The sequence below is a fragment of the Cryptotermes secundus genome, unplaced genomic scaffold (genome assembly GCF_002891405.2).
Source record: "Cryptotermes secundus unplaced genomic scaffold, Csec_1.0 scaffold537, whole genome shotgun sequence".
Classification (NCBI taxonomy): domain Eukaryota; kingdom Metazoa; phylum Arthropoda; class Insecta; order Blattodea; family Kalotermitidae; genus Cryptotermes; species Cryptotermes secundus.
The window spans coordinates 2,589,252-2,615,027 of NW_019740661.1; the positions used below are offsets into that span (position 1 = coordinate 2,589,252).

A 25,776-nucleotide genomic window follows, 5' to 3' on the forward strand; every position below is an offset into this window, starting at 1 on the left:
CTCCTCAGGAAGAGCTCAGCTCCGTAAGTAACTAAGTAAGTAAGCACGGCCTCGTATTTCCTGAACACCCACAGAGAAAAATACTGGAAAGAGAAGCATGAAACCTGGAGAAACTGCTCGTCCAGCCTTCTATTTCGTTTCTGGGCAGAAAACGCTGAGAAAATAAGGCCCATGCGAAATTCTTTCTCCTACAGGTTCTGTCTTATTAGAGATAACAATTACATAAATAAATGTTATATGGGAAAGTTAAACTGTAACCACGTGGTTTACTAAGCTTAATTATTAACGGTAACTTCAGACTACGGGCTGTTTCCACAACAGCTCTTCTATGTACATACATAGCTCAAGTGTTTTCGCTTCGGAAGATAAAGAAATTAAATAATAAGAAACAAAATTTTAAATCAGATATAGGTGATATTTTGTTTGAGTCATTCTTCTGTCCTTATTTTGCCTTATATTTTATTATATTTTAGAATTTATTCTGTTCTTTACGACGCTGTATCAACTGCAAATGTCATGTACCATCGAATAAGAACAGGATATGATTATGAAGCAGTGGGAACGTAGTAAAGAGACAGAGTGACAAATTCTTCGGTTCTCGTATGAACTGTGGGACATTGGTTTAATACTTTGGAACTGAACTTTATCCGTTCATATAGATTTTGGATCGATCAAATTAGTTAAATATATTTTATATCGAAGTCACACAAAAGAAAGTAATCGAATTAATCATGCAAGGACATCTTCTTAAACAGGTATATAGCAATTACTCCAGAGATCGTCAAATTCTCCTAAGGTGTCAAAACATATATTGTATAACTAAAATAGCTGATCTAACGTAAATTAATAAATTAAGCTCACCGTATACAGTACTCGGTATATGAGTAACTTCACCGTAGTTCTCGGTCTATCTATGGCTTCTCACTGTTCCATAATTTATTTTTAGACCATTATGTCCAATTACCTGTGTTCACAACACGCACACATAATGGGGAGACCGTGTCGTCATGTCCGCACATTTCATCTCCACCGAACGGACTTCAATGAAATTTGGATATTCACACTAAGAGCTGTCGATTGTCAAATGCAAACCCTGCTTCAAATGAAAGTCAAATGAATCTATCAATTTTATAAAAAAGAAAGGACGCTCTTCGTGCACAAATTTCTATACAATTTTCATCGTGGACTTAAGATGCAATTCTTTTTATATTATGAATATTTAAATAAATATAACTTCTCGTTCTATCAAGTCATTGGCTTTACAAAAGCAGATTTCTATTGTGCATAGACTTTGTACAGAATTTGAAACGTAGATTTCGAGATCTACGACTTTCGATTTGTTTATAATCGCACGCCGAATGCTTAAAATAAAAGGAAATATAATTCCTGACAATATGACGGGCTATTAGTTGTAAAACAGTATATTTATATCTGGAATCGTTGTTTCTACATAATAAATGAACATCAACGAAAATTAAGCAAAAAAAAAAAAAAGGCTAAGAACTCAATTTGCACTCGACAAATTACAAATTCTGACCCTTGTTTCATTTTCATTCGGGGAAATCTAACAGCACTAATAAATTCTGTACATACGTAAGGGAATTCGCACAGGACAACATGACGTCTATTTCATGATGAAATCTCATTTGTTACAACATAATGAGGAGCAGAGTAAGATTTTTAATGTAAGATTTGAGGCTTTCACGGCGGTGACTATGAAGAAAGCAGTCTTCTGGGATTTGGCACCGTGTATATGTGGTGTTAACCGACGTTTCGGAGGAACGTATCGCCTCCATCTTCAGGGTAGAAGAAAAAATATAAGAAATCTGCAAGCGAAGAGACCGTGAGAACCGGTAAAAGCAGACTGAGCAGTCTGCCAAATCCCACAAGACTGCTTTCTTCAAGATTTTTAATGTCGTCCGAATATCCTCAGTTCGTGTCCAGACGTTTGTCAATGTTAAGGAGTTTCTCAAAAGATTCTGGATACGTTAACAAAAATTAAGACATGATATTAATTTTCGTTCTGCATATACAGCGGAATGTAACTTCGCCGACAAGCGGCGGTCGCTCGGTCGGTATAGTTCGTTTGCGGACTAAACTCATGGATATATAGCGGAACACTTCAAAGTCTGAATTATAGGGCGTATAAAACAATTCGTGTTCAATCGCATCGACTACGAACGACATCTTCCGTAAATTCGTGACCGCCAAGAAATGGTTCAGACTTTTATTAAAAGTTGAATTTTGAACAGTTTGTTCACTTTCTTTGCAGACATTCCATTACCGCCGGCAGACTGACTGCAAGAGAACAAAAGAAGCCACCATCACACAGCTCTGCCGTCAGAGGAATACCCAATAATATTTCTTGACACAAATCGGCATCACAAGGCCAACACTGTAGGTAGGACATAAGGTAAAGTTGTTCCTCTGCTTAACTAATTAAGCACTACACCATGAAGGCGTATGGTGGAGTGGGCGTATAGATCCACATTCTCTTGACCTCGGCACTAGCTGAAGGTGAATGGTCACCTTCACGCCCCGGCCGCTTTACCCCAAGGGAAAGGGTCCCCGGTACCCATTGGATAGGAGGTTGGGTGGGCCCCAGAGCGGGTCTGGATGACATGGAGAAGATAAAGAGTACAGATATAATATACAAAATAATATAAGCGCGACATTTTAATGCAAATGTGAGAAACATTGGTCAATTAAAATAAACGTGAAAATACTGGTATTTATAAAGACCTACATATCGAATACTTCATGACAAGGGACCAGCGTCAAGCTCCATCCATAAAGAGTACTATCTTCTAGGACATAACGCAGTTCAGTCTACCGAAAGTCAACCGACGTTTCGGAGGAACACATCACCTCAATCTTCAGGTCGAAGAATAAGCCGAGCAAGAAACCAGTGAGGAAGTAAGTGGCGAACAGCTTTCACACTGGTTTCTTTCTCGGTTTATTCTTCGACCCTGAATATGGAAGCGATATGTTCCTCTGAAACGTCGGTTAATTTCGGTAATACAAGGCGTTATATGCCAGAACCACCGCTGTCAGAAACCCGATCTTCCATTCATAACGTACTGGTGATGTCTGGAAAACAAAAGCAGCAAGTGCGGTGGGAAGCAAATAAAATAATAGATCAGCGCATTAAACTGTAAGTTTTATTTAGCGGTAAAGATGCACTACTTGTCAATGACATGGAAGATATAAGATTAAGATTTTATGACGAATTGTTTGTACTCTGCTAGGAGCCAGAGATATCGTAAGGTACCATTTGTAAAGCAAACAACACAAATAATATTAAGATTCCCAGAAGAAACATTCTCCAGGATTTATTGCACTACAGCGCATATCGTCACGTAAACAAGGATACTGCTTCAGGCGCCCTCCTGAATAACCAAGAACACCTCATGCTGAGGTTTATGGGCCCGCAGGGAACGGAACTAGCAATGCAAGGTGATTACAGGCCCAGCTCCACCATTATGGAAACGGGTGGATGGAAAGTAATTCATGAAAGAAAATGATTTTTACTTATTTGTGATTTAATGCATCAGGCCTGATTGATTGATTGATCAGTAACTGTCAGATGACAGGTCCACAGTCTCTTCCAAAACAGTTCCTCCACTTAATGTGATCTTCTGTTTTTCGAAAGAGACTGTCCAGGAAAAGTGATAATGTGGTAGTTTTTCCATTTGCTTTCCACATCGCAGTACAACAGCCGTTCAAACCACTCTGGTCACGCCTGTTGCTATACGAACTTGAACCATCTCGAGCATCATTTGTTCTGTGCTTCAAGTCGCTGCTGATGACGCTGCTTCCGGCATCAGTTTTTGGTATGTATGATAAATGAAACATTAATAAAGGAACGTATTTTTAATACCTGAATATTGCGGCGGGTCGTAGTTCTATTCGGTGGGGTCTCTCTAACAAAAAAAAAACATGAAGCAGGTTCCTTGCCGAGAAGTTGGCAATAGCGCAGATGGCCAAGATATTGTCCCGTGTTTGGGTTACTAAGACGCAGGTTTGGATTGCCAATTAGATTAACTGACCTTCACTAGTTGTAGCTACAAATAGTTGTAATACTTTCAAGATTTCTGTACTTATAACACACAAAGTCTTCAATTCACACGTTAAGGCTTCACAGGTCGACTTCTAACTCTTCTTCAACTATGAACTTCCCGTGATTCTCTCCTACCGAGAACTGAACCGAACTGGTGTTATTCTGTAAACCTCGTTATATTGCCTCTGCACGGACCACGCACAGAAAATACATGTCTATTGTTGCATAAGGAAGATCACACAGAGGACAGGTCACGTGATCCCTAGCCAGCGTCTTCATTGGTGCGCTGTTGCCTAGAAATGCGAAATAGCATTTGTCCACTGAGACATATTTTCCACTGTCGCATGTTGACCATATTTACCGAGCCGTTGCCTAGAAAGGCTTTGAACAAATCCGTTACTATATTCGCCACCTTTTATGGAACCAGACGGGCCATTACGATTCCCACAAGAGTCCGTCACTCGTCCTATCCTGAGCCAGATAAATCCAGACCATACTTCCACCAACCGCATATATAGAATTATATTTAATATCAATTTTCCATCTACAATTCAATTTCTAACTTGGTCTCTTCCATTAAGAATCGCCGGCTTAAATGTATATAACCATGCGAGTTATACTCGTATGTCTCACCCATATCATCGTCCTTGAACTGATGACTCCAATAATATTTGACAAAATAATCTAAAAGTGATCACAGATGACAATTAACTAACTTGCTAATAATACAAGAAATGCTCCAAGAACGACTGTGTGTATGTGTGAATGGTAACGAAGACTTGCCGAGAGTCTTGCTTACCTGAGGATCGGTACCACCGGTTCGGAAGCTGTCACATTTATTCCCGTTTTCCTGATAGCTCCACCCTGGCTCACAAAATCGCCAGATATCAGACTTTCCTGAAGACGAAGCACCCGGTTCCTGCAACAGCGAAATACGTATACCCTAAAGCTGCTGTCCGGGTCACACCATCTTCAATATTATTAGAGTTGTAGTGCTTCTCTTTGGTCATTTCAGGATTTACCTTAAATCTCATAGCATGAAGATCGACTGAATGGTATTCTGGATTCAAATAGAGTATTTCATATTTATGCTACACAGTATGAGACATACACAACGAGGTAAAATAGAGTACAATCATCTAGCACAAATCGACTGGCCTGAAAGAGGTGTTTTCTGCGTGGCAAGCACCGATGGCTGTACATGCAACATCGGANCGGTAATCTGGATTCAAAAAGAGTATTTCATATTCAAATAACATTTTATTTTTTTATGCTACACAGTCTGAGATATTGACAATGAGGTAAAATAGAGCACAATCATCTAGCACAAATGGACTGGCCTCAAAGAGATGTTTTCTGCGTGGCAAGCACCGATGGCTGTACATGCAACATCGGATACAGCAACAGAGGAGCGATGTTTTCTATGCGGACCGTGCCTAGATGTTATAAGCAGGAAAATTAGAGGAGGGAGTCCAATTGAGTTGAGGTGAGTGAAGTGAAGAGTTTTTGGTTGGTGAGTGAGCGAGTAAATTACTTAGTAGTATAAATATTAAGCTTCTGGACATTATCTATCGTCCTTGTTTTTGTCTAAACCACCTTCCTGTTTATATTTCAAAAACAAACCGTTTCGGAGACTGGATTCTGTCTCCGTCTTCAGGTAAAACCTGCTCAGTTGAGCCCAATCGATAGAGATACTTCCCTGTCTCCGGAGATGGACTAGCTCTATCGTTTGGGCCCAACTGAGTAGGTTTTACCTGAAGAAGGAGACAAAATCCAGTCTCCGAAACGTTGTGTTTTGAAATATAAGCAGGACGGTTGTTTAGACAAAAACAAGGACGATAGATAATGTCCAGAAATATAATACGAGTATTTGTATTAATGAATCATCGTCACAAATTTTTAGATCTTATTTACAAACGTATAGTTTTATTAGTCAAATTACTGAAAAGCACATATCATCTAATAAAGCGATGAAAGCTGTTTTGTTGATTATGTTAAACGCTTGACAGAATAAAAAGAGACAAATTATGACAGATGGTAATTGAAGAAGGTCTGCCCAATTCATCTGATACAAACAATTGAAGGCATGAATAAAAATATTACAATGGACTGTAACGGAAGCAATAAAAAGAAATAAATAAATACAGTTTATTTCACTCAGAACTTCAAATAGTGGTGCAGTAGATCGCCTGCTCACTCCGGTGTCTATATAGATCAAATAATTGATGGCAAAGCCAGAAATTACGTTTTGTAGAAATTAATTTTAATAACCACATCATAGCCATATATTTATGAATTCTGAAAACAGATACGATTTTTTTAACCTCTGAAACTGTCTGTACTGATGTGAATATTTTTTATTTATTAAAAAGACTGACTTGAATGTTCGCGAATTTTGCGAACATGCCCTTACTTCGTCATAAATTTTTCAGGCCCTGCTTATAGTTACTGCATAAAAAGAGATGTTTCTAAATTCTTTTTATATTGTCCATTAAAATATACAAAATTATAATTTTGCCTGTGGTTCTATATGGGTGTGAAACTCGGTCTCTGACATTAAGGGAGGAACATAGACTGAGGGTGTTTGAGAACAGGGTGCTGAGGAGAATATTTGGACCAAAGAGAGATGAAGTGACAGGAGGTTGGAGCAAACTGCATAATGAGGAGCTTCATAACTTGTACTCTTCTCCAAGTATAATTAGAATGATCACATCAAGGAGGATGGGGTGGGCATGGCATGTAGCACGAATGAGGGAGAAGAGGATTGCATGTAGGATATTGGTGGGAAAGCCCGAAGGAGAGAGACAAATAGGAAGACCAAAACGTAGGTGGGTGGACAATATACAAATGGATATTAGAGAGATAGGATGTGATGGTATCAATTGGATTGATCTGGCTCAGGATAAGGACCAGTAGAAGGCTCTTGTGAACATGGTAAGGAACCTTCGGGTTCCATAAAATGTTGGGAAATTCTTGAGTAGCTTGAGAATTGGCGGCTCCTCAAGAAGGGCTCAGCTCCAAGAGTAAATAATGAGGAAGTATTTATACTGCCCACATCACAGATGATATTATTTTCATGAGGCTGTCTAGTGTACACAGGTCTAAATTTCCTGCTAGGTGTCCATTGTGACATCACGACGGTATAGTTTAACAAGAAAATCCGGTCGCTACTAGGCAACGGAAAACTAAACGTTTCCACGGAGCGATAAACACGTTTCCGTGGCAGCGAATCTGTGACGCCACAATAGAGAACTGTTACCGATCTCACTTGCGTCGAAGTGGAGGCCCCATTTCGAAACACGTACATGTTTAGGAAAGAATAAAAGTCTTAGTCATGAAACTCGAGTAGATTGAAGCCAGGAATGACTTTGCTGGCGGAGGCCAGCAGCAATTTAACCAACTGACCGACCGACCGAGAAGGGACAGCTCGTCAGAGAGGATGTTACACAAAGAATATTACTGCAAGGGTTCAGTTGGGGAAAAAAAAGAACCCTGGTCGTGAGTCTTAAGAGGCCTGACGCCAAGATGAATTGATTGGCGGTAAAGTGCCAGTCGTCAGCCGGTAACGACGTGAGCAGAAGCCGTTGTTGGGATCCGTTACCAGGCGATAACTGGTGAAGTCATGGAAGACTTAGCGAGTGCTGTAGTGAGCAGCAGTGTGCGCGAATTAGTGATAGTGTTATAAATACTTGTAGTTACGAGCTGTAAGAGTTCAATAAATCCAATTACCATTCCTAACTCCATGTCTTGTCACTAAATCGTTACATGACTAAATAAGTGGCATAATTTGGAGTGATAATTTGAAGGCCCCCAGAGCCAGGAGGTCAATTTTGATTAATTTAAAGCGGGAGGGTTGGCAGTTTCCTTCCATAGACCTAATAGAGAAAACTCAAAGATATCAGGAAATTTACTCCGTAAGCTGCAAAATATATACGACATCCAAGGTTATTAAAGCGCTGTGCAAGTATGGCGGTAGAACAGATTTTTTTCATGCGGTTCAAATACCCATTCATAATTCTTTTTTTTTACACATTAATATAACTTTTTAACTTGTTATTTCTTCTAAAGTTCAGCTGCAATATACTGTATTTCTTCTTGTTGATTAATATAGAGTCTACTATCGATTCTTACTATCCTAGCAATGAGTAAAATTTCCTATTGCTCACATATCACAATTACAATTCTTCTATCTTTCTATTTAACATATGAATGGGGAAGGTTTTGCATGCTGCCACCTAGTGACTTCAAATTAAACTTGTCCTTATCATAGTAACGGCACACGTAAGGAAATTCGTTTCGGTTTGAACTGACTGAAAAATAACTTTCATAAATAAATCAAAATATGCATGTAACAACAATGAAGGTACATCCCGTGTTATCACGTACATACATGTCCTCGCGTAATCCGACAACAGCAGGGGGACAGAGTTCTGGAACAGCCAGTTACGAATCCTACATGCAACGGACATACTGGATAACCATGTTTGGGATCCACTTCCTCTTACAGACTCTTCGGACTCCGAATTCCAATTGTATTTTCGATCGAAACAGATGCAGTCTGGTAAAGCAAATTGAGTCTGCACACTGCTGATTGGCTGTACGGGCAAAGGAAGGGAGGTGACGTGAAGAGAGGCCCAAGGTGAACTTTACCAATGAGCCTCCGCCTCGAGGTATGCGATTTACGGCAGGTTATTTCATTACTTCACATCAAGCGACGAGTTAGATATTAGCAGCTAAGCAAACCAGAGGCACAGCATGTGAACTGGAAGGGTTCAAGCATGAATCGGTCCCTAACGGCAGAGCTTGAGGACAATGACAAAATGTTGCCTCTCCTCTCTAAGAATTAAACAGGAGGGCACGCGCCCGAGCTGTTCAACATGGACGTCATGAAGCGTGAACTGCCTGTGGCAGCATTTCCGTTCGTTACTTTATGACACTGCCAGAATCTAGATTACAGCGCTACAACATTGAACGGCTGCAAAGGATGTGGAGGGAGTCGTCGTGACATAATCGACGTACTATCCCGACGTTCCACTAAGAGATTAGGGAAAACCACGAGAAACCTCAGTCACCACAGCCGGTATCTCTTTTTGTAGTATGAGCATTCTCGTATGTAGGCCTATATAAATTGAGGTTGGAGAAAACTGCATAATGAGGAGCTTCATAACTTGTACTCTTCTCCAAGTATAATTAGAATGATCAAGTCAAGGAGGATGAGGTGGGAAGGGCATGTAGCAAAATGGGGGAGAAGAGGAATGCATATAGGATATTGGTGAGAAAGCCAGAAAGAAAGAGACCACTGGGAAAACCAAGGCGTAGGTGGGTTGACAATATTAAAATAGATCTTAGAGAGATAGGATGGGATGGAATGGATTGGATTGATCTGGCTCAGGATAGGGACCAGTGGAGGGCTCTTGTGAACACGTTAATGAACCTTCGGGTTCCACAAAATGCTGGGAAATTCTTGAGTAGCTGCATAATTGGCGGCTCCTCAAGAAGGGCTCAGCTCCATGAATAAGTAAGTACTCGTAAGTATTTTTTTTATTACTTGGTGAGGTGGGACTGAGTCCACTTGGTACTGCGGTCACCTCTGGTCTTATACCAGCCCCAGATGATAGGTGAGGGTGATTATGGAGCAATTGGTGGAATGAAGATTAACAGGGGAAACCGAAGTACTCGGAGAAAACCTGCCCCAGTGCCACTTTGTCCAACACAAATCCCACTTGACCAGACCCCGGGATCGAACCCGGGCAGCCGCGATGGGAAGCCAGCGACTAACCGCTTTAGCTATGGCGCGGTCAAGTAAGTAAGTAAGTAAGTAAGGCCTATATAAATTATTAGGAATGAATGTAACGAAACTGGGGAAGGTTACGTAGGGCACGAGAAAACAGAAGGACATGAAGATGGTTGCCGGAATCTCACGAACAAGCGGATCTGCAAAGCTATGTGTGTGTGCGTGAGGGGGGTTATTTAACGACGCTTCAGTTATCGAGACTATACAGCGTCGGCCAGTAGGATGACAGATCAATGATGAATTTGAAAGGGTTTTGAAGGAAGCGGTCGCAGCCTATGCGAGGTAATATCCTGGCATTTGCCTAGAGGGACTGAGGAAAGCCACAAAACCTGCAGTCAGGATAACCGGTGTTCCGACAGAGACTAGAACCCAGCAACTTGTGAATACAAGTATAGACCAACCGGTTTAGTGCGAAACTGGTATTTCGGAGTCTTGAATGCAAGAAGGGCGGAAGAGTTCGTTGATGTTTATATTACTATCGTCTTCCGTTAGTCTCGGTCCTTGTCAAGTCATACCGAACGCAGAATCTTTTAAAGTACATATACAAAACTCGGCTGAAAAAGTAAGAAATTATATTTCTTTAATACCAACATGACAACTGGGGTTGGGCGGGGAGGGGGTGGGAGCGAGAAATCAAGGGTCTATTTTCTGACAAACGTCCACTCACTTCCAACAAGCAAATATAATTTATGCTTCGGTATTCATAACTGTTCCTATATTAGCCATTCCGTAATTGTCTAAATAAATAATAAAAAATGACAATCTTTCACTTTAAAGCAGTATTTTTTTTTTCAATGGCTCGTCTAGCCGATTCAGGGCCCAGGCCTCTTACTCAGTTCCGTAATAATATTTCACAGACGGTAGGACTCGTTGGACAAGTGATCAGCCCGTCTCAAGGCCGCTACCTAAACACAGGACAACACAAACACAAAATAAACGCATACACACACCAAACATCCATGTCTTGAGTGGGACTCGAACTCACGATCCCAGCGTCAGAGCGAGGGAAGATATTTCATGCCTAAGACCGCGCGGCTACAGTGACCGACCTTTTAAAGCAGTATGCATTTTAGAAAAAAAATTCATTTTTTAATAACATAACTATATTCACTCCCGCCCCTTTCCCCTAGGATCATACAGTGCCGGGACTCTGATCGGTCATATCCTATTTCAGAGGCTTCTCTGGGATTCACCGGAAACAGGAGCGCGAAAATTATAGCTCGGCTCGGAAGAAGGCTGCTCAAGGACGCTTATTCTGAACAGTGATGATGTTCAGTTTTCATTTATTGATAATTTTTCCAAGTGAACCTCCGGGTTCGCTGTTTCTTCCGACGATGGCGATGATTTCCATGTAAAATCCCGATATTCGCCATGAGAGACCCAAGAAAGTCGGTGGCAGAGACCAGATTCCAACCAGTTAACTCCTGAATATTGCTACCGCTACACTAATATTGCGACGTGCCAGAAAGTCGGAATTGTTCAGCAGATGAGAGTTGATTTCGTAGGCAACGACCAACGTTCCCGCTACAGCGCTACAATCGGAATTCTAACACTGAGTTTCCACGGTTACAACGAATTGTTCGAAGCGTTGTATGACAACGGGAAAACCAAACTGTTGAGAAATGTGTTCTATAAGCGGTCCGAAAAAAGGCCTATTTAAGGGGGTTGAATGTACCACTTTACCCGTCGCCCGTGTGGAGGCGGGGTCGAATACCTCCACCGTGACCCTGTGAGTCATAAGAGGCGACGAAAAGGGACGTCTCAAATCTGAGACAGTAAAATATGGTCTCGAGTCCCAAGGGACTCAGACTCTAGAAAGACTGCACTGGCAAGGCCAGCAGCATATACAAAAGGCAGACCCATCCTCTCGTCAGAAATGGCGCCACGCAGAAACAAGACCGTAAATGTCAAACATTAATAAATATCTGGTCATGAGCCCCAGCCTGGGCTCGACATCAAGACTTACTGACTACCAGACCGTCAGTCGCAATGTGTCTTGGACTTTGACTTGGACTCTACCCGTGAGGAGGCGTGGTCGAATACCTCAACCGTGACCCTGCGAGTCGTAGGAGGCGACGAAAAGGGAAGTTTCAAATCTGAGACAATAAAATATGGTCGCGAGTCCCAAGGGACTCGGACCCGAGAAATACTGCGTTGGCAAGAACCAGCAGCATATATAAAAGATAGACCCGTCCTCTCGTCAGAGAAGGCGTCCCAGAAGAGCAAGACCGTAACTATCAAAGAGTAACAAGTATCTGGTCATGAGACACCAAGACTTACTGATTGACTGACTGACTGACTGACTGACTGGCCGTCAGTCGCAATGTGACTTTGACTTAGACAGTTGAGCTCTAGAAGTTGCCGAGAGCAGTGGAAGTTTGCAGTTTGGCTTTGACTGTAGCAGAAGCAGTAACTGTGATAATGAAAGTGGGAATATTTGTACTCTCAAATGTAAAAGTGAGAGTTTAATAAACATAGTCGCCAATTCTGAGACCTGGGTGAATTTCTTTGTTATAATACATAGTCAACACGTGACAATATGATCGATGGGAAAGTATATGAAATTCCCTCTACACTGCACGTAAGTCACTTCTGCTTGTACCATACGACCATCTTTTTATTCAATAAAGCGTTTGTGGGATTACCGCATGCTATCGCAATCCTCAAAGTCTTCGATTCCCATTTCCAGACGGCAAGAAGTTATGACGTCATATCCGAACTCGAGCGGCTTCGTCTCCCCGCATTCAGCATCTGCAAGGAAGAAGAAGAGAATCGGTGAAGTACAGGATGAAATCTCAAATATAATGGAACAGAGGAATACAAAGCGAATATTGTAACAGTCTTGTTTCTGCTTCGCGAAGAAAGGGGCGAGCCGAAATTAATATACAGGATGTTTCTCAACTATTGTCGGTGTTCCGTTCATAAGTCACGGAAACCACGACAATAAGTTAGAATCACCCTGTACATCTGAACGCCCTTTGTGACCTACTCTTCGCATCAAAAAGGACTGACTTATTGTACGCCGTTTCTGCTTCTCTTAATAACGCCATAACCAACTGATGAATGTATACGTACATGGAACTTGTTACGAACAACACGTCACACAAACAACTCAAGATATGTATGTTATCACTTCTTATCATCAAGAACACTAATATGGCGACCACAGAACTTCTAAGGTCGGGCGACATTAGTGCTAATTTTTTTTTGGAGGGGTTAATTCACGACGCTGTCAGTATGTAGACTATACAGGGTCGAAAGTTAGGACAACTGATTAATAATAAACTGGAATATGTTTTGAAGAAAGAGGTTATGACCTAACTGAAAATTTTCCTCGATGGATTGAGGAAAACTATGAAAACGGACGAGATTCAAACAGAGCACCTCCCCCAAATACAAGCCTGGAGCGTTATCATTGTATTAATTTATTTTCAAAACTCTGAATTAATTATGAACGAACGGATGTGTCCCTTAGTGCCGATAAAAGTCTAGTGATGGCATAACTTAGCGGTACTGAAGTTTGTTGCTGACTAAACTGATGAGAAACATAGACACATCACGGCAGAAGTTCCTTGCTCCCTCCGCTCCCGCCCTTTTTCATTTCGAAGAGTTTCGAAAAGTTGTTTGCAGATCTTCTTGCGTTATACAGTTCATTTCACACACCAGTTTCTGTGCTACGAAATCCTAAACATCAGCTGAGTAATTTGACAATTTACAAAAACATTCTCAGCTGAATGCCAGAAAGTATTCTCAAAATTCGATCTTCGCTTAAATTTTCGTGAATGTAATTCTGATCAGTCACTCACGTTACGAAAGCAAATAATTTCCTGTAGGGCAGCGTCCATATCTCAAGCCCCGTTTGCTGTTTCACTTCAGCTGAAGTCGGTAAAGGAGAAACAAGTCCTGCCGTTAATGAGATCCAAAAGTTTGCGATGAAGGTACTTTAGCACAAATATTGTGTTTCTGCACATTATTCATCGCGTTGTCTTTATCTAAAATCCGCCCCAATCTCCCGAGATAGGGACTAGCTCTATCGATTGGGCCCAAATGAATAGGTTTTGCCAGAAGACAGAGAGAGAATCCAGTCTCCGAAACGTCGTGTTCTGAAAAATAAACAGGACAGTTTTTTATATTAAGACAAGAGGATGGATAAAGCCCAGAAACATAATATTTGTACGAGTATGAAATCCTGTTGTGTTATTGGCTGATATTTCAGATTGTAATTCAGTTTGATATATCTGTACTTGCTACACATCAACGGGAGCTATTACTTTACTTCATCAGGACTGTGAAGGTGAAAATTCACCGACTGGAAAATTAGTAACAAGAGAATCTCTGGTACAAAATAAATTTCGAAAAGAAAGTCTTAGCCTGTAAGTCTACATATGGAATAGACTTTACCAGAGATACAGAACAGATCTTTGAGGTTACCAAGCCCGTTCCAATCAGGAGGTCCGAAGCTCGATTCTGAGTCTGAAGGTTTTCCTTGGTATCTCCAGGCAAGTCCCGGAACAGCAGGCTACCTTAAATTAAGCCATGACTGTCCCTTCACATGTACGTTACAGTTCATCATGCATTCGTTCGAATCTCTATCACGTATAAATCAGAAAATACATAACGGTTAAAAGTAATTATACATACAATTTATTTTTACTTTTTTTTTAGATATGTCCATCTATTTTTATGGTTACTTTTTATTTTGCCGATCATAGTGGTCGCGCGGTCTAAGGCATGGACTGTCTCCGCTCGCCCGAACGCTGGGATCGTGGGTTCGAATCCAACTCCAGGCATGGATGTCTATATTGGGTGCGTTTATTCTACGTTTGTGTTGTTATGTGTGTAGGTAGAGGCCTTGCGACGGGCTGATCACCCTTCCAAGGAGTCGTACCGACTGTGTATCAAGAAATTGAAAAAGCCGCCAAGGCCAAACAAACGGCTGTAGAGCCATAATAATAACTTACTCATGGAGCTGAGCCCTTCTGGAGGAGCCGCCAATTCTGCAGCTACTCAAGAAAATCCCAACATTTTATGGAACCCGAAAGTTCATTACCGTGTTCACAAGAGCCCTCCACTAGTCCCTACCCTGAGCCAGAGCAATCAAATCCATAACACACCATCCTGTCTGTCTAAGATTAATTTTAATATTGTTCACCCACCTACGCCTTGGTCTTCCCAGTAGTCTCTTTCTTTTTGCCTTTGTCACCAATATTCTACACACATTCTTCTTCTCCCCCATTCGTGCTACATGCCCTGCCCACCTCATCCTCCTTGACTTGATCATTCTAATTATACTTGGAGAACAGTACAATTTATGAAGCTCCTCATTATGTAATAATAATTTTAATCTGTTTTTAGATTTGGCTTCACTCAGTGCATTTTTTAACTACAGCGAATTAAAAGTCTTTTCTTCCTTAAATTCAGGGCCTGATAATGGCCAATAACTCACATGCATAAAGTAAATATTCATTCTACAATACATTAAGGCCGAATTTGATTCTAGGAGTTGCAGGAAAATCGATATACAAGGAACCCAATTTTTTATCAGCACCAAAAGTTCACTTCTACGGATGATGAATGGTCGCGTGTGAGCTTCAGGTTAGCACCTGTGACCCTATCATGGCCGCCACACGAACAAGTTGTTCTGGAAGCGAAACCGGAGGGGAAATAAAATGAAATGTTTTAGTGCTGCCGAAAAAGCAACAGAGATGTCATAAGAAGAGGAAGAAATAAATGTAGCCCTAAACTGAACATCGTCCTTCGAAACCACGAAACAGCACCCTGACGGACCAAACTGTGTAACAATGTACAGTTTAAGGTTCCCAAAATGATGATTATGAAGAGTCCTAACTTCAGAGATATAACGCCATGTAATCTGCTGAAAGTCAACCGCGTTTCGGAGGAATATATAGCCTCCATCTTCAGGGTATAAGACTATGCCAAACAGAAAACCAGCATCAAGCAAGCAGGAGTCTCTTGTTTGGTTTATTCTTTGATCCTAGAGATGAAGGCGACATGTTCCTCCGAAACGTCTGTTGACTTTCAATGGACTAGACGACGTTATATCCCAGAAGATAACAATACAAACTCCGTGGTTTAAGTCCGCAAGCGAACTATACCGACCGAGCGACCGCCGCTTGTCGGTAAAGTTAGTGCCAGCTTTAGCGGATAGAGGGTGTCGCGTGGCCAGAGCAATGAATTCCCACAACCGTTAATTTCGGTTTTCTAAACCGGAGCCGCTATTTCCTTGAAATAGCTCCTCAATTATCCTCATGAGTCTCAGTGGACCCCGTTCCAGACCCTCTAAATATCCCAGATGATATGACTGTCTTTTACAGGTGTATGCAGGCCTATCAAGCCATTTGCATGTTAGATGAAGCGACTAATTACCCTCATTCTAACTGAACGGATTACATTCGGGGATATAAATGAATTAACCCAACAAACAGACGTCTTCTTTTTGTTACGTCAGTAGCGACTATGAACATCCGAATAACTAAACAAGGGGGATACGGTATCCTTGTTACATGATCAAATGCGTGAACACTGCCTTATTTGCGAGTAATTACAGCTGAAGTACCAGTTTTTCTAACGGGGTTTTACTTAAGCTAGACTGTACTGAAATAAAGAAAGTATATTTATTACGACAGACTGTATAAGAAAATATATTTATTACGACAATCACATTACTGTAACTCACTTTTAGCAATGTTATGATCCTTCAATTCGTCCAAAAGTCCACAGATTTTCTTATTCCTTCAAAACAATTCTTTTATTATGTATTAAGCCAATCTTGCCGGTCACGGTAGCCGAGCGGTCTAAGGCATGTACTGTCTTCGCTCGCTTGGAAACCGGAATCGTGGGTTCGAATCCCACTCAGGGCGTGGATGTTTAGTTTGTGTGTGCGCGTTTTTCTGTGTTTGTGCACAGGTAGAGGCCTTGCGATGAACTGATCACCCCCCCCCCCAATGAGCCCTACCGTATGTGTAAGATCTAGAAAAACCGAAGTGAACGAAGAAGTTCATGGAGGTAGGCCACTGGGGCTGTAGTGCCAAGGGGAAAAAAATTAAGCCAATCTTGCACTATGTTTATCCATAAGTAATGCTCATTTCAGACGCAGTTTCATCCACGTTGCTTTTTCGAGTGTCCCGAACACGCTGCTCCTTCTGCTGCTTAACCTGAACACATGCTCCAGTCGACGGCAACCCAGAACGCATATCAGTAACATTCGCCCACCCTCCTTTGACTCTTTATACTTTCTACTCACAATTTTCCAGTAAACTCCACAAATCTTCATGCTCTCTGACAACAAAACTAGGATAGCAGATCATTCTTGTTCTTTTGGGCATTCTGCCAATGGATCAGCCATATTGCTCGTGTCACAATAGGCCTCTCATCACTAATACAAAAAAAAATCAGATAGGTGAAAATGGAGGAAAGTTAATATTGCTTATATCCACAATATTTTTTTTCAGAACTACCAACTTCTCTTTAGTGGTACGCTAAAATTAGCTTCACTTTTAATTTCCCCTCATATATTTTATTTCCTTAACATCAATTTTAACGAAGTATTCTTCCACTGGGTTCTCTCGTCATACTGCGCAAAATCACACGTGATAAATCCATAAAATTAGCTGGCAATATCGACAAGAAGACCTAAAATCCAATTATGACTACACAGTTTGAATTTCACTTCATTATTCAGGTGCGAGGCGACGGACTCTACGTGTCCCCCTTCTCGTGTTCTCATCATGTTGTGGGTCGACCCCGACACGTCATTAGGGACATATTCATCGTGACATACGATGCACACAGTCGTTCATAATTGCTTCCCTCTGTGTCCCCCTACTCATTCTACAGGGTACGTAATTTAAGTGCAAAAAGGGTTCCTTAAACTTCCCGTAGCAGTGCAGCAAACGAAGGGCTTGCCGTAACAACTTACGGAAACTGGTCTACTTTTAAATGAGATACTCAGCAGTTCAGGGAAATAGCAATGCGTTGGCTTAACTACACTGGGTACCGCCCTTTTGAGAAGCAACAGTCATTCAGCTGGTAAAGAAATCTCTGTGTCTTACAGAATCCCAAAGTACATGAGGATCTCTCGTAGAATAAATGGATCGGTCCTTTCGGTGCGGGCATTGTAAATTAATTTCATCTGTCTTTACTCATGCTGCTCCCACTTGGAGCATAGGGCATCCGCGAAATGTTTCTTTTCACTTCAGTTTCTTAATCTTAGACAGTTTGTAGGACACCTTGGACGGGTGATCAGCCCGTCGCAAGGCCGCTGCCGAACATAAACATAGAACAAACGCAGGTAAACATCCACGTTCCCAGTGTTCGAGGGGGCGAAAATACCGTATTTACGCATGTATAGGCCGCGTGCGTGTAAAGGCCGCAGCACAATTTTCAGACAGAAATTATAGAAAAAATAATTTTCTTGGAATATTATTTCAGGAGTAGAAATTATTCCGAATTATTATGAATATAATTTTTTTTAAATGAAGTGTGATTTCGAATATTTCGAATATAAGCCGCACCCCAGTTTTCCTCTTGAATTTTTGGCAAAAAATGTGCGGCCTATACATGCGTAAATACGGTATTCAGGCCACAGACCGCGCGGTCACTGTAATCGGCAGTAGATTCATTCAAGAAATGATTAGCAGGCTGATTTTAGGCTTTCACGGTGGTCATTTATTGATGACGACTCTGTTTTTGGGTCGCTGCACCGAACGGTTATGGGGCGTTGTCAACGTTTCGGACATCCTCCGAAACGTTGACAAAATCACCCATAACCCCACTGTGCAGCGATCTAAGAACAGGACTGGCATCAGTGATCAGCGGGGTTTTCGAATTTCATACAAAAACAAATATCAGACAATTTACAGATGACGTAGATTTCTTCTTGTATCTCGGTAGAGAAGCACTGAACGTGTTACACGTAGGACAGAGTTTATTTGGCGTTTGAAATGTTCTGAAACGCCAGCAGGGAGATATGCAAGTTCATATGCAACTGACTGTGCGTTTATTCTGTGTCTAGGTAGCGGCCTTGTGACTGGCTGATCCCCCGTCCAAGGTGTCCCACCGACTGTGTATAGGATTAAGAAACTCAAAAGCGGCCAAGGTCCAACATAGGACTCCAGAGCTACACATAGATAGACCTAGCTACGAGTAGATCGCAGTGGCAGCGCGGTCTAAGGCATGAACTGTCTTCGCCGGCTTGAACACTGGGATCGTGGGTTCGTACCCCACTCGAGGCATGGATATCTGTGTTTGTGTTGTTCTGTAAGTAGCGAACTTGCGACGGGCTGATCCCCCGTCCAAGGATTCCTGCCGACTGTGTATAGATTAAGAAACTGAATAAGCGGTCGAGGTCCACAAAGGGCTGTAGAGCCACAGACAGTTAGGCGCAGCTGCGAATTGCTGTTCTCCGGCACTGCATCCTTCCCCCAACCATTCAGACTGTTCTAGCAACTACAATTTCTGTACACAGACGCTCTGCTCCCTTTGAAATGAAAACTTCCAGCGCCAGAAAGTTGTGCAAGGCAAAGCGTGTTTATGAAGTTAATTGACCGAGTTTACAGCATTGGGAACAGGGTCGCCATGTGCGTTCTCACATTTCCTGGAAACCCTGATTATCAGCCGAACACAAACAGTGCCACCTGTGCTACTGCCTTTGTAAAGTAATGGCCGTCAGCTCAGAATAATCATGGTAAAATCCGACACGGGGCCAAGGCAAGCAAATCTTCATTCCATCTAACAAAGACACTCTTTTCGTGTCACTGAGCGCAATATTCATTAAGAATCACTCTGTGCTACACACTGGGAGATATCATTCCCTTTGCCAGATATTCTCATGGCTGTAGGGATATTTAGCCGATCACGGTGGCCGCGCGGTCTAAGGCATGAACTGCCTTCGCTAGCTCGAACGCTGGGATCGTGCGTTCCAGTCCCACTCAACGCGTGGATGTTTGTACGTGAGTTTATGCTGTGTTCGTATTGTCCTGTGTGCAGGTAGCGGCCTTGCGACGGGATGATCACTCGTCCAAGGAGTCCTATTGTCTGTGTAAAAAAAGATTACGAAACTGAAGAAGAGGCCCGGAGATAAGAAAGGATTTCAATTCCATTGATGAATGAATGAATGAATGAGAATATTTAAAGTTGCATGCGAGCATGTTTAAGGCATCATAGACTTAAATATAACTTCAAAGAAACAAAAAAGCGAGTTTAATTTCGTAAACAAGTAAAGAGATTAGTTGTCAGAGGTGGAAGTATTAGTAAAGAGAGATCGCTTACATCAATGGAAGGATATCGTTAAAAGGAATCTTAAAGAAAGAAGATATGAGGAAGTGGAGTGGATTCACCTGTCTCAAGATAGAAGCAATTGGGGCGCTCTTCTGTACATGGTAATGAAACTTCCACCTCCGCAAAAGTAGAGAAATTATTTAACCAGATAGTTGGTACTTAATTCACTATGCAGAAGATCGAAAAGTTAATTACTTATTTCATAGTTAGGTGGTTAACGAATAAGCTAGACATTGACATAAATTTAATAGGCATATTGAAATGTAACGCGATAGTCAATATTTCTGGTTTCTCGCTTGATACTGTGTGACCATGAAGCAATCAAAAGAGACGCAGTTAAGAGAGCTTGTGGCTGTCGGCCGAGTTTGCGCGTGAGTGAACGAGTACTAGACGGGGTTGCTAAGCGGGGGCACGGGATCGATCGTGGCAACAGGCAGCCGAGCTTCTTAAGCACTGAAAATACCTGAGGACGGAGGTAATTAGCAGCATTTCTCAGCCGCCAAGACCCACTTCAAGTCTTAATGTCATCTAATCAATAAGACTTTCTATATCGTAACCATGTAAGCCATACGGCCATTTAGATGAGGGATCAGTCCTTGCTACGGCATTTAAAGGTGACGCAGGCACCAGGATCTACAATAGCAATGCATATATAGATAAATAAACTACACACAACAGAGTCCTTCTGAGAAATTCAGATTTTCTCATCTGGTCAAGAAACTCCTTGTTTTTTATAGAACCCGAAGGTTCATTATCGTATTCACAAGATCCCATCATAGCTTCTGTCTGACCCACTTACTCGTATATTCTGTCCACATCCTCACCTCTTCCTTCTTTAAGATTCACTTTAATATTATACTTTCATCTACATAAAAGTGGTCTCCTCCCTTTATTCTTTCTGGCAAAAAAATTATACACATTTGTCATCAGTCGAATGTGGGCTGCATGACCCGCCTATTTAATTGTATTTGAGTTGATTACTTTCACAAAGAACTCTTGAAGACATCAAATTACAGAGACGAAGTATGCACTAAAGCAGTTGGAAAGGAGTCTCCATTCAGACAAGACTTGAGCCCGGAAGCAGAGAAAGAACCAGTGTTAAAATCCATTGCCAAGAAACGTCTTGTGAAGACACGGCAGGTTGGAAAAAGATTAGAGGGTGCTGAAATGTGGAGATTAGCGATAGCGTTATAATCACATGTAGTTCAGAGTGGTGTGTATAGGTGGTCAATAAAGCCATTCATCAATCCAAACCCCGTCTATAGTCACACCTACACGTGACAATATCAGTAATTCATAAGCCGCGATTTCAACAACATAAAATGATTATACAGTTAACAAAACAGTCGATATAGGGACGGGATGGGTTTAGGGGATAGGCGGCCGGAGTTTTGTCTCCGGCAGGGAAAAGAGTTTTTTCTCTATTCCAATGCGTCCAGACCGGCTCTGGGTAATTCCCAGCCTCCCATTCAGTGGGTACTTGGAGCTCTTTCCTGGGGGGCGGAAGAGGCAGGGAGCACTTCCATCTAGTGCCAAGATCAAGAATGATGGAGCTATACCGCCAATCCCCCATACGTTTTCATGCCGTGATGTTAAATTAATTAAATACATGGGCAAATTACTTTAGGCTCCAATACAGATCAGATCGACGACGAAATTTGTGTGGGCCACTGGACACGTGACTTGAGTAATCTTATGTTCATCAGAGGCGATGGAATGACATATGTAACACAGTGTTACCTACTTCGCAAAATTACAATTCCATTAGACATAAAAATATAGTATCACAGAATTTCTGCAAACAAATATGGATACAATCTTATGTGTTGTTTTGAATCAAATGGAATTCGCATGAAGAGACTGAGGAAAACCGAAAAACCTTAATCAGGATAGTAGATATTTCGTCCGAGATGCGAACATCTACGGAATACACGGCGTCATATCCCAGAAGATAAAAGTCTTCACTTGATCGCTATACCGGGTATGGCAACGATTCTTGTTCTGCCACTGTTATGTACTGACAAGCAAAGGGGCTGGCTCTCGTTTGCTTGGTGTTCACACAAAGCAATTTCATCTAACTCGCGCACGCAAATTTAGCCTGAATTATTAATTGGACATGTGTAAGAACTGCGCCCATGTTGTTAGATAGAAAGCATCGACTCGTTGTGGCTTTCAATTCATTACGTTAATTGTGAGATCTGTTTGTAACACGCCATACACGATCAGTAAGTGAGAGTTACATACAGTCTGAATCAAATACCATACATCACTTTGGAAATGAGTGCATATCACAAAAACAAGGACCTGGAGCAGCGATTTTCAAGCAAGAATTTCCTTTTGTAGTAATTAAAAGCTAGAAATATGCTCCGTGGCCACATAACTTGAAACACGTAAGTGTTTACGCGTAATACAAACCGTGTAAAGAGGATTGCTCTTAATTGTCAATTTCAAGGAAAGCCTGCAAAAGAAGTGACCGCCTCAATTTACAGTAGCGTTCTTCCTCTCCTGACTGAAGAGCACCCGCATGTGACAGTTTGCTGCTGTACTCGTTTTACAAGAAATGAAAGTGACAGTTTCAGCCGTGTAGTGCTCAAGTCAAGGAGGATGAGATGGGCGGAGCATGTAGCACGAATGGAGAGAAATGCATATAGGATATTGGAGGGAAAGCCGGAATGAAGGAGACCATTGGGAAGACCAAGGCGTTGGTGGATGGACAATATTAAAATGAATCTCATGGAGACAGGATGGGATATATGGATTGGATTGATCTGGCTCAGGATAGGGGCACAATTGGCAGCCATTCAAGATGGGCTCAGTTCCATGAGTGAGTGAGTGGGTGGGTGGGGGAGTGGGTGGGTGGGTGAGTGAGTGAGTGGGTGAGTGCACATCTACAATCTACCTACGGCTCCAGAGCCCTTGTGGACTTGGCCGCTATTTTAGTTTCTTAATTATACACAGTCGGTAGACTCCTTCGAAGGGGGGTCAGCCAGTCGCAAGGCCGCTACCTGCACACAGAACAGCACAAAGAAAGAATAAACGCACACAAACATCCATGCCTCAAGTGGGATTGGAACCCACGATCCCAGTGTTCAAGCGGGAGAAGACAGTTCGTGCCTTGGAATGCGAGGCCATTGTGATCGGCTGTACATGTCATACCAATTATTTTAAAAAGAAAAGGACACAAATACAAAAGGACACAAACATGTATACTACTACTGAAAGTGAGGTGATTGTGGATGATTATATTTTCACGAGAGGGCAAATTTTGTTTCAATATTTCATGGATACGAACAATCACCACGAACTTCTACGGTTACATTTTGATATTATATGGAAGGAACAGCTGCAGGATGCAGAAAATTACATAACGAGGAGCTTCGTAACTTGTATGTTTCACCAGTTACTACTAGAGTTACAAAAGCCAGGAGAATGAGATGGGCCAAGCATGTAGCACGGAGAGGAACGATGGGAAATGGATATGAAATTTTAGTTGATCGGAAGGAACAGCTGCAGGATGCAGAAAATTACATAACGAGGAGCTTCGTAACTTGTATGTTTCACCAGTTACTACCAGAGTTACAAAAGCCAGGGAATGAGATGAGCGAAGCATGTAGCACGGAGAGGAACGATGGGAAATGGATGTGAAATTTTAGTTGATCGTCTTAGAGATATTTCGTGCACAGCCGCTGCTACATAATCTCAGGTCTACATGTTCCCTTGAGCTCCGGCTTCCCTTTTAACAAGAGACTAAGTTTCACACCTGTACAAAACAACAGATAAAATTTATGTTTTATGTATTTTAGTCCTAAGGTTTTCAAGCAGCAGACAGGAAGATCAAATATTCTGAACTGAACAGTAACAAATGTTAAACAGAAACATTTGAACCAAATTAATATAAACAAATTCTGGCAGTAATATTTTCGACATACAAGTATATCATGTTGCCCTTGGTGTTCATGACGACTTTGTAAAATGTGAGGTGCAGTGTAACGGTGAAGAGTCCTGTCTTTAGGGCCATAAAGCAGTGTAGTCCGTTTAAAGTCAACCGACGTTTAGGATGAACATGTATCCTCCATCTGCAGGGTCGAAAAATAAGAAAGCAAGAAACCACCATAAAGCAGATGCCAAGCAGAACCTGCTCATGTTCCTCCGAAACGTCCGTTGACTTTCAACGGATATCCCAGAATCAGGACTCTTTGAGTCCACAGCTGTGGGAACCTCAGATGCTATACAGTGTGAAGGTGAGTCTGTCAAAAAGTAAAAGCGGTTTCAGGTCTATACGGTAATTCCTGCTTGAAAAACAGTCCTGGCAGCGCACTTAGCCTATATTTATGGCATTTTGACATGCTAAAACCCATACCAGTCCGTAGAATCAAATACAAAGGGCAATTTAACCATTTAAAGCCTAGTGATTAGTATATGTACCATCTGCTTTAACATATCCTGTACTCTGTCCAGAGCGTATTTGTCTGTTTCGTATGATTCTTACAGTAAGGAGAAACTGTTTCCCTAAACAGCATTAGTCAGTTGGTCTTTGTAGTGGAGACGTAAAGTGTTTCCTGTGAGGTACGAACTGTTTTTTATATATTATTTAGAATAAATTCAGTCTTAAAAGGGTTAAGGGCATATTATCCTATGGGTTTTTATATACATGTTACATCATACGAAGAATAACGAATTGAACTGTGGTTAGGTTGTAATCAAATAATAAACTGCGGGTACGAACCAAGTCCATTTATACGACGATAAATCAATTTATTTATTTATTTATTCATCACAGTACTAAATGAAAGACTGACACACCGACCGATGACTTTCTATAGCTAACGTTCATTTATAAAAGCAGCAGTCAGCAAATCATAAGACAGCAATTGGTTTTTCATTCAAGTTAATAGAAGCTGAGGGCCAAGGGCTCGAAAGGTAAAGAAAATAATGAACAGCGACCATTTTAACCACGTCAGGATAGATCAAGATTGTTATTTTAAAGATTATATAATAACTACATAGAAAGTATTTCAATTTTTTTTCCCTTGGCACTACAGCCCCAGTGGGCCTAGGCCTACCTTCATGAACTTCTCCGATTTCAAAATTAGACGAATATAAATACAGAAGGTCGTTATTTGAGATATTCTACAGAATATTAGTAAGATTAGGCCTACATGTTTACTGATATGAAGACCACATTACTTTAAAATATTCTGCTACAAGATTTTCGTCTGCAATACATGAACGTAAAGAGCAATGATATACGTAAAATTGTAGAGAGCGTATTTGGGAGATATGTGTACCAAAATCTGGAACAGAAATCAAGCTCATGGCTAATACACGGCATCCCGAAGATTCACGTGATTCGGTTTCGTTCAGGGAACTTCTGCAGAACTAGTGGGCTCAAGTTTTGAGCTTGACAATAGTCTAAGTACCTAATGTCATGAAACAGAGAGCTTCTTGAGAAAGCAATAGTCACTCAAATAGTCAAGAAACTGTCCGCCTTTCGTTGTTATCGAGCGTTTGTTATTGTCTTCAGAAGACATCCCACGGTGGACTAGACCAGTTCTTCAATGACTTAACAGTTCGCGGAGAACTCCGACAAGTTTTTCTCCGCGGAATAGCTATAAAATTTCAT

At 41.5% G+C, this 25,776-nt stretch overlaps 1 protein-coding gene across 3 annotated transcripts in view; it reads right to left on the bottom strand.

The window, feature by feature from the left end:
* Positions 1-25,776, bottom strand: part of LOC111872507 (tectonic-2-like) — a 600,257-nt gene that overhangs the window by 46,607 nt on the left and 527,874 nt on the right. For all 3 annotated transcript variants that reach the window (XM_033754739.1, XM_033754740.1, XM_023866497.2), the window contains 2 exons: positions 12,500-12,605; positions 4,860-4,979 (listed from right to left, as the gene is read on the bottom strand). In XM_033754739.1, the coding sequence (XP_033610630.1) occupies positions 4,860-4,979; positions 12,500-12,605 (226 nt within the window). The remainder of the gene's footprint in view (positions 1-4,859; positions 4,980-12,499; positions 12,606-25,776) is intronic.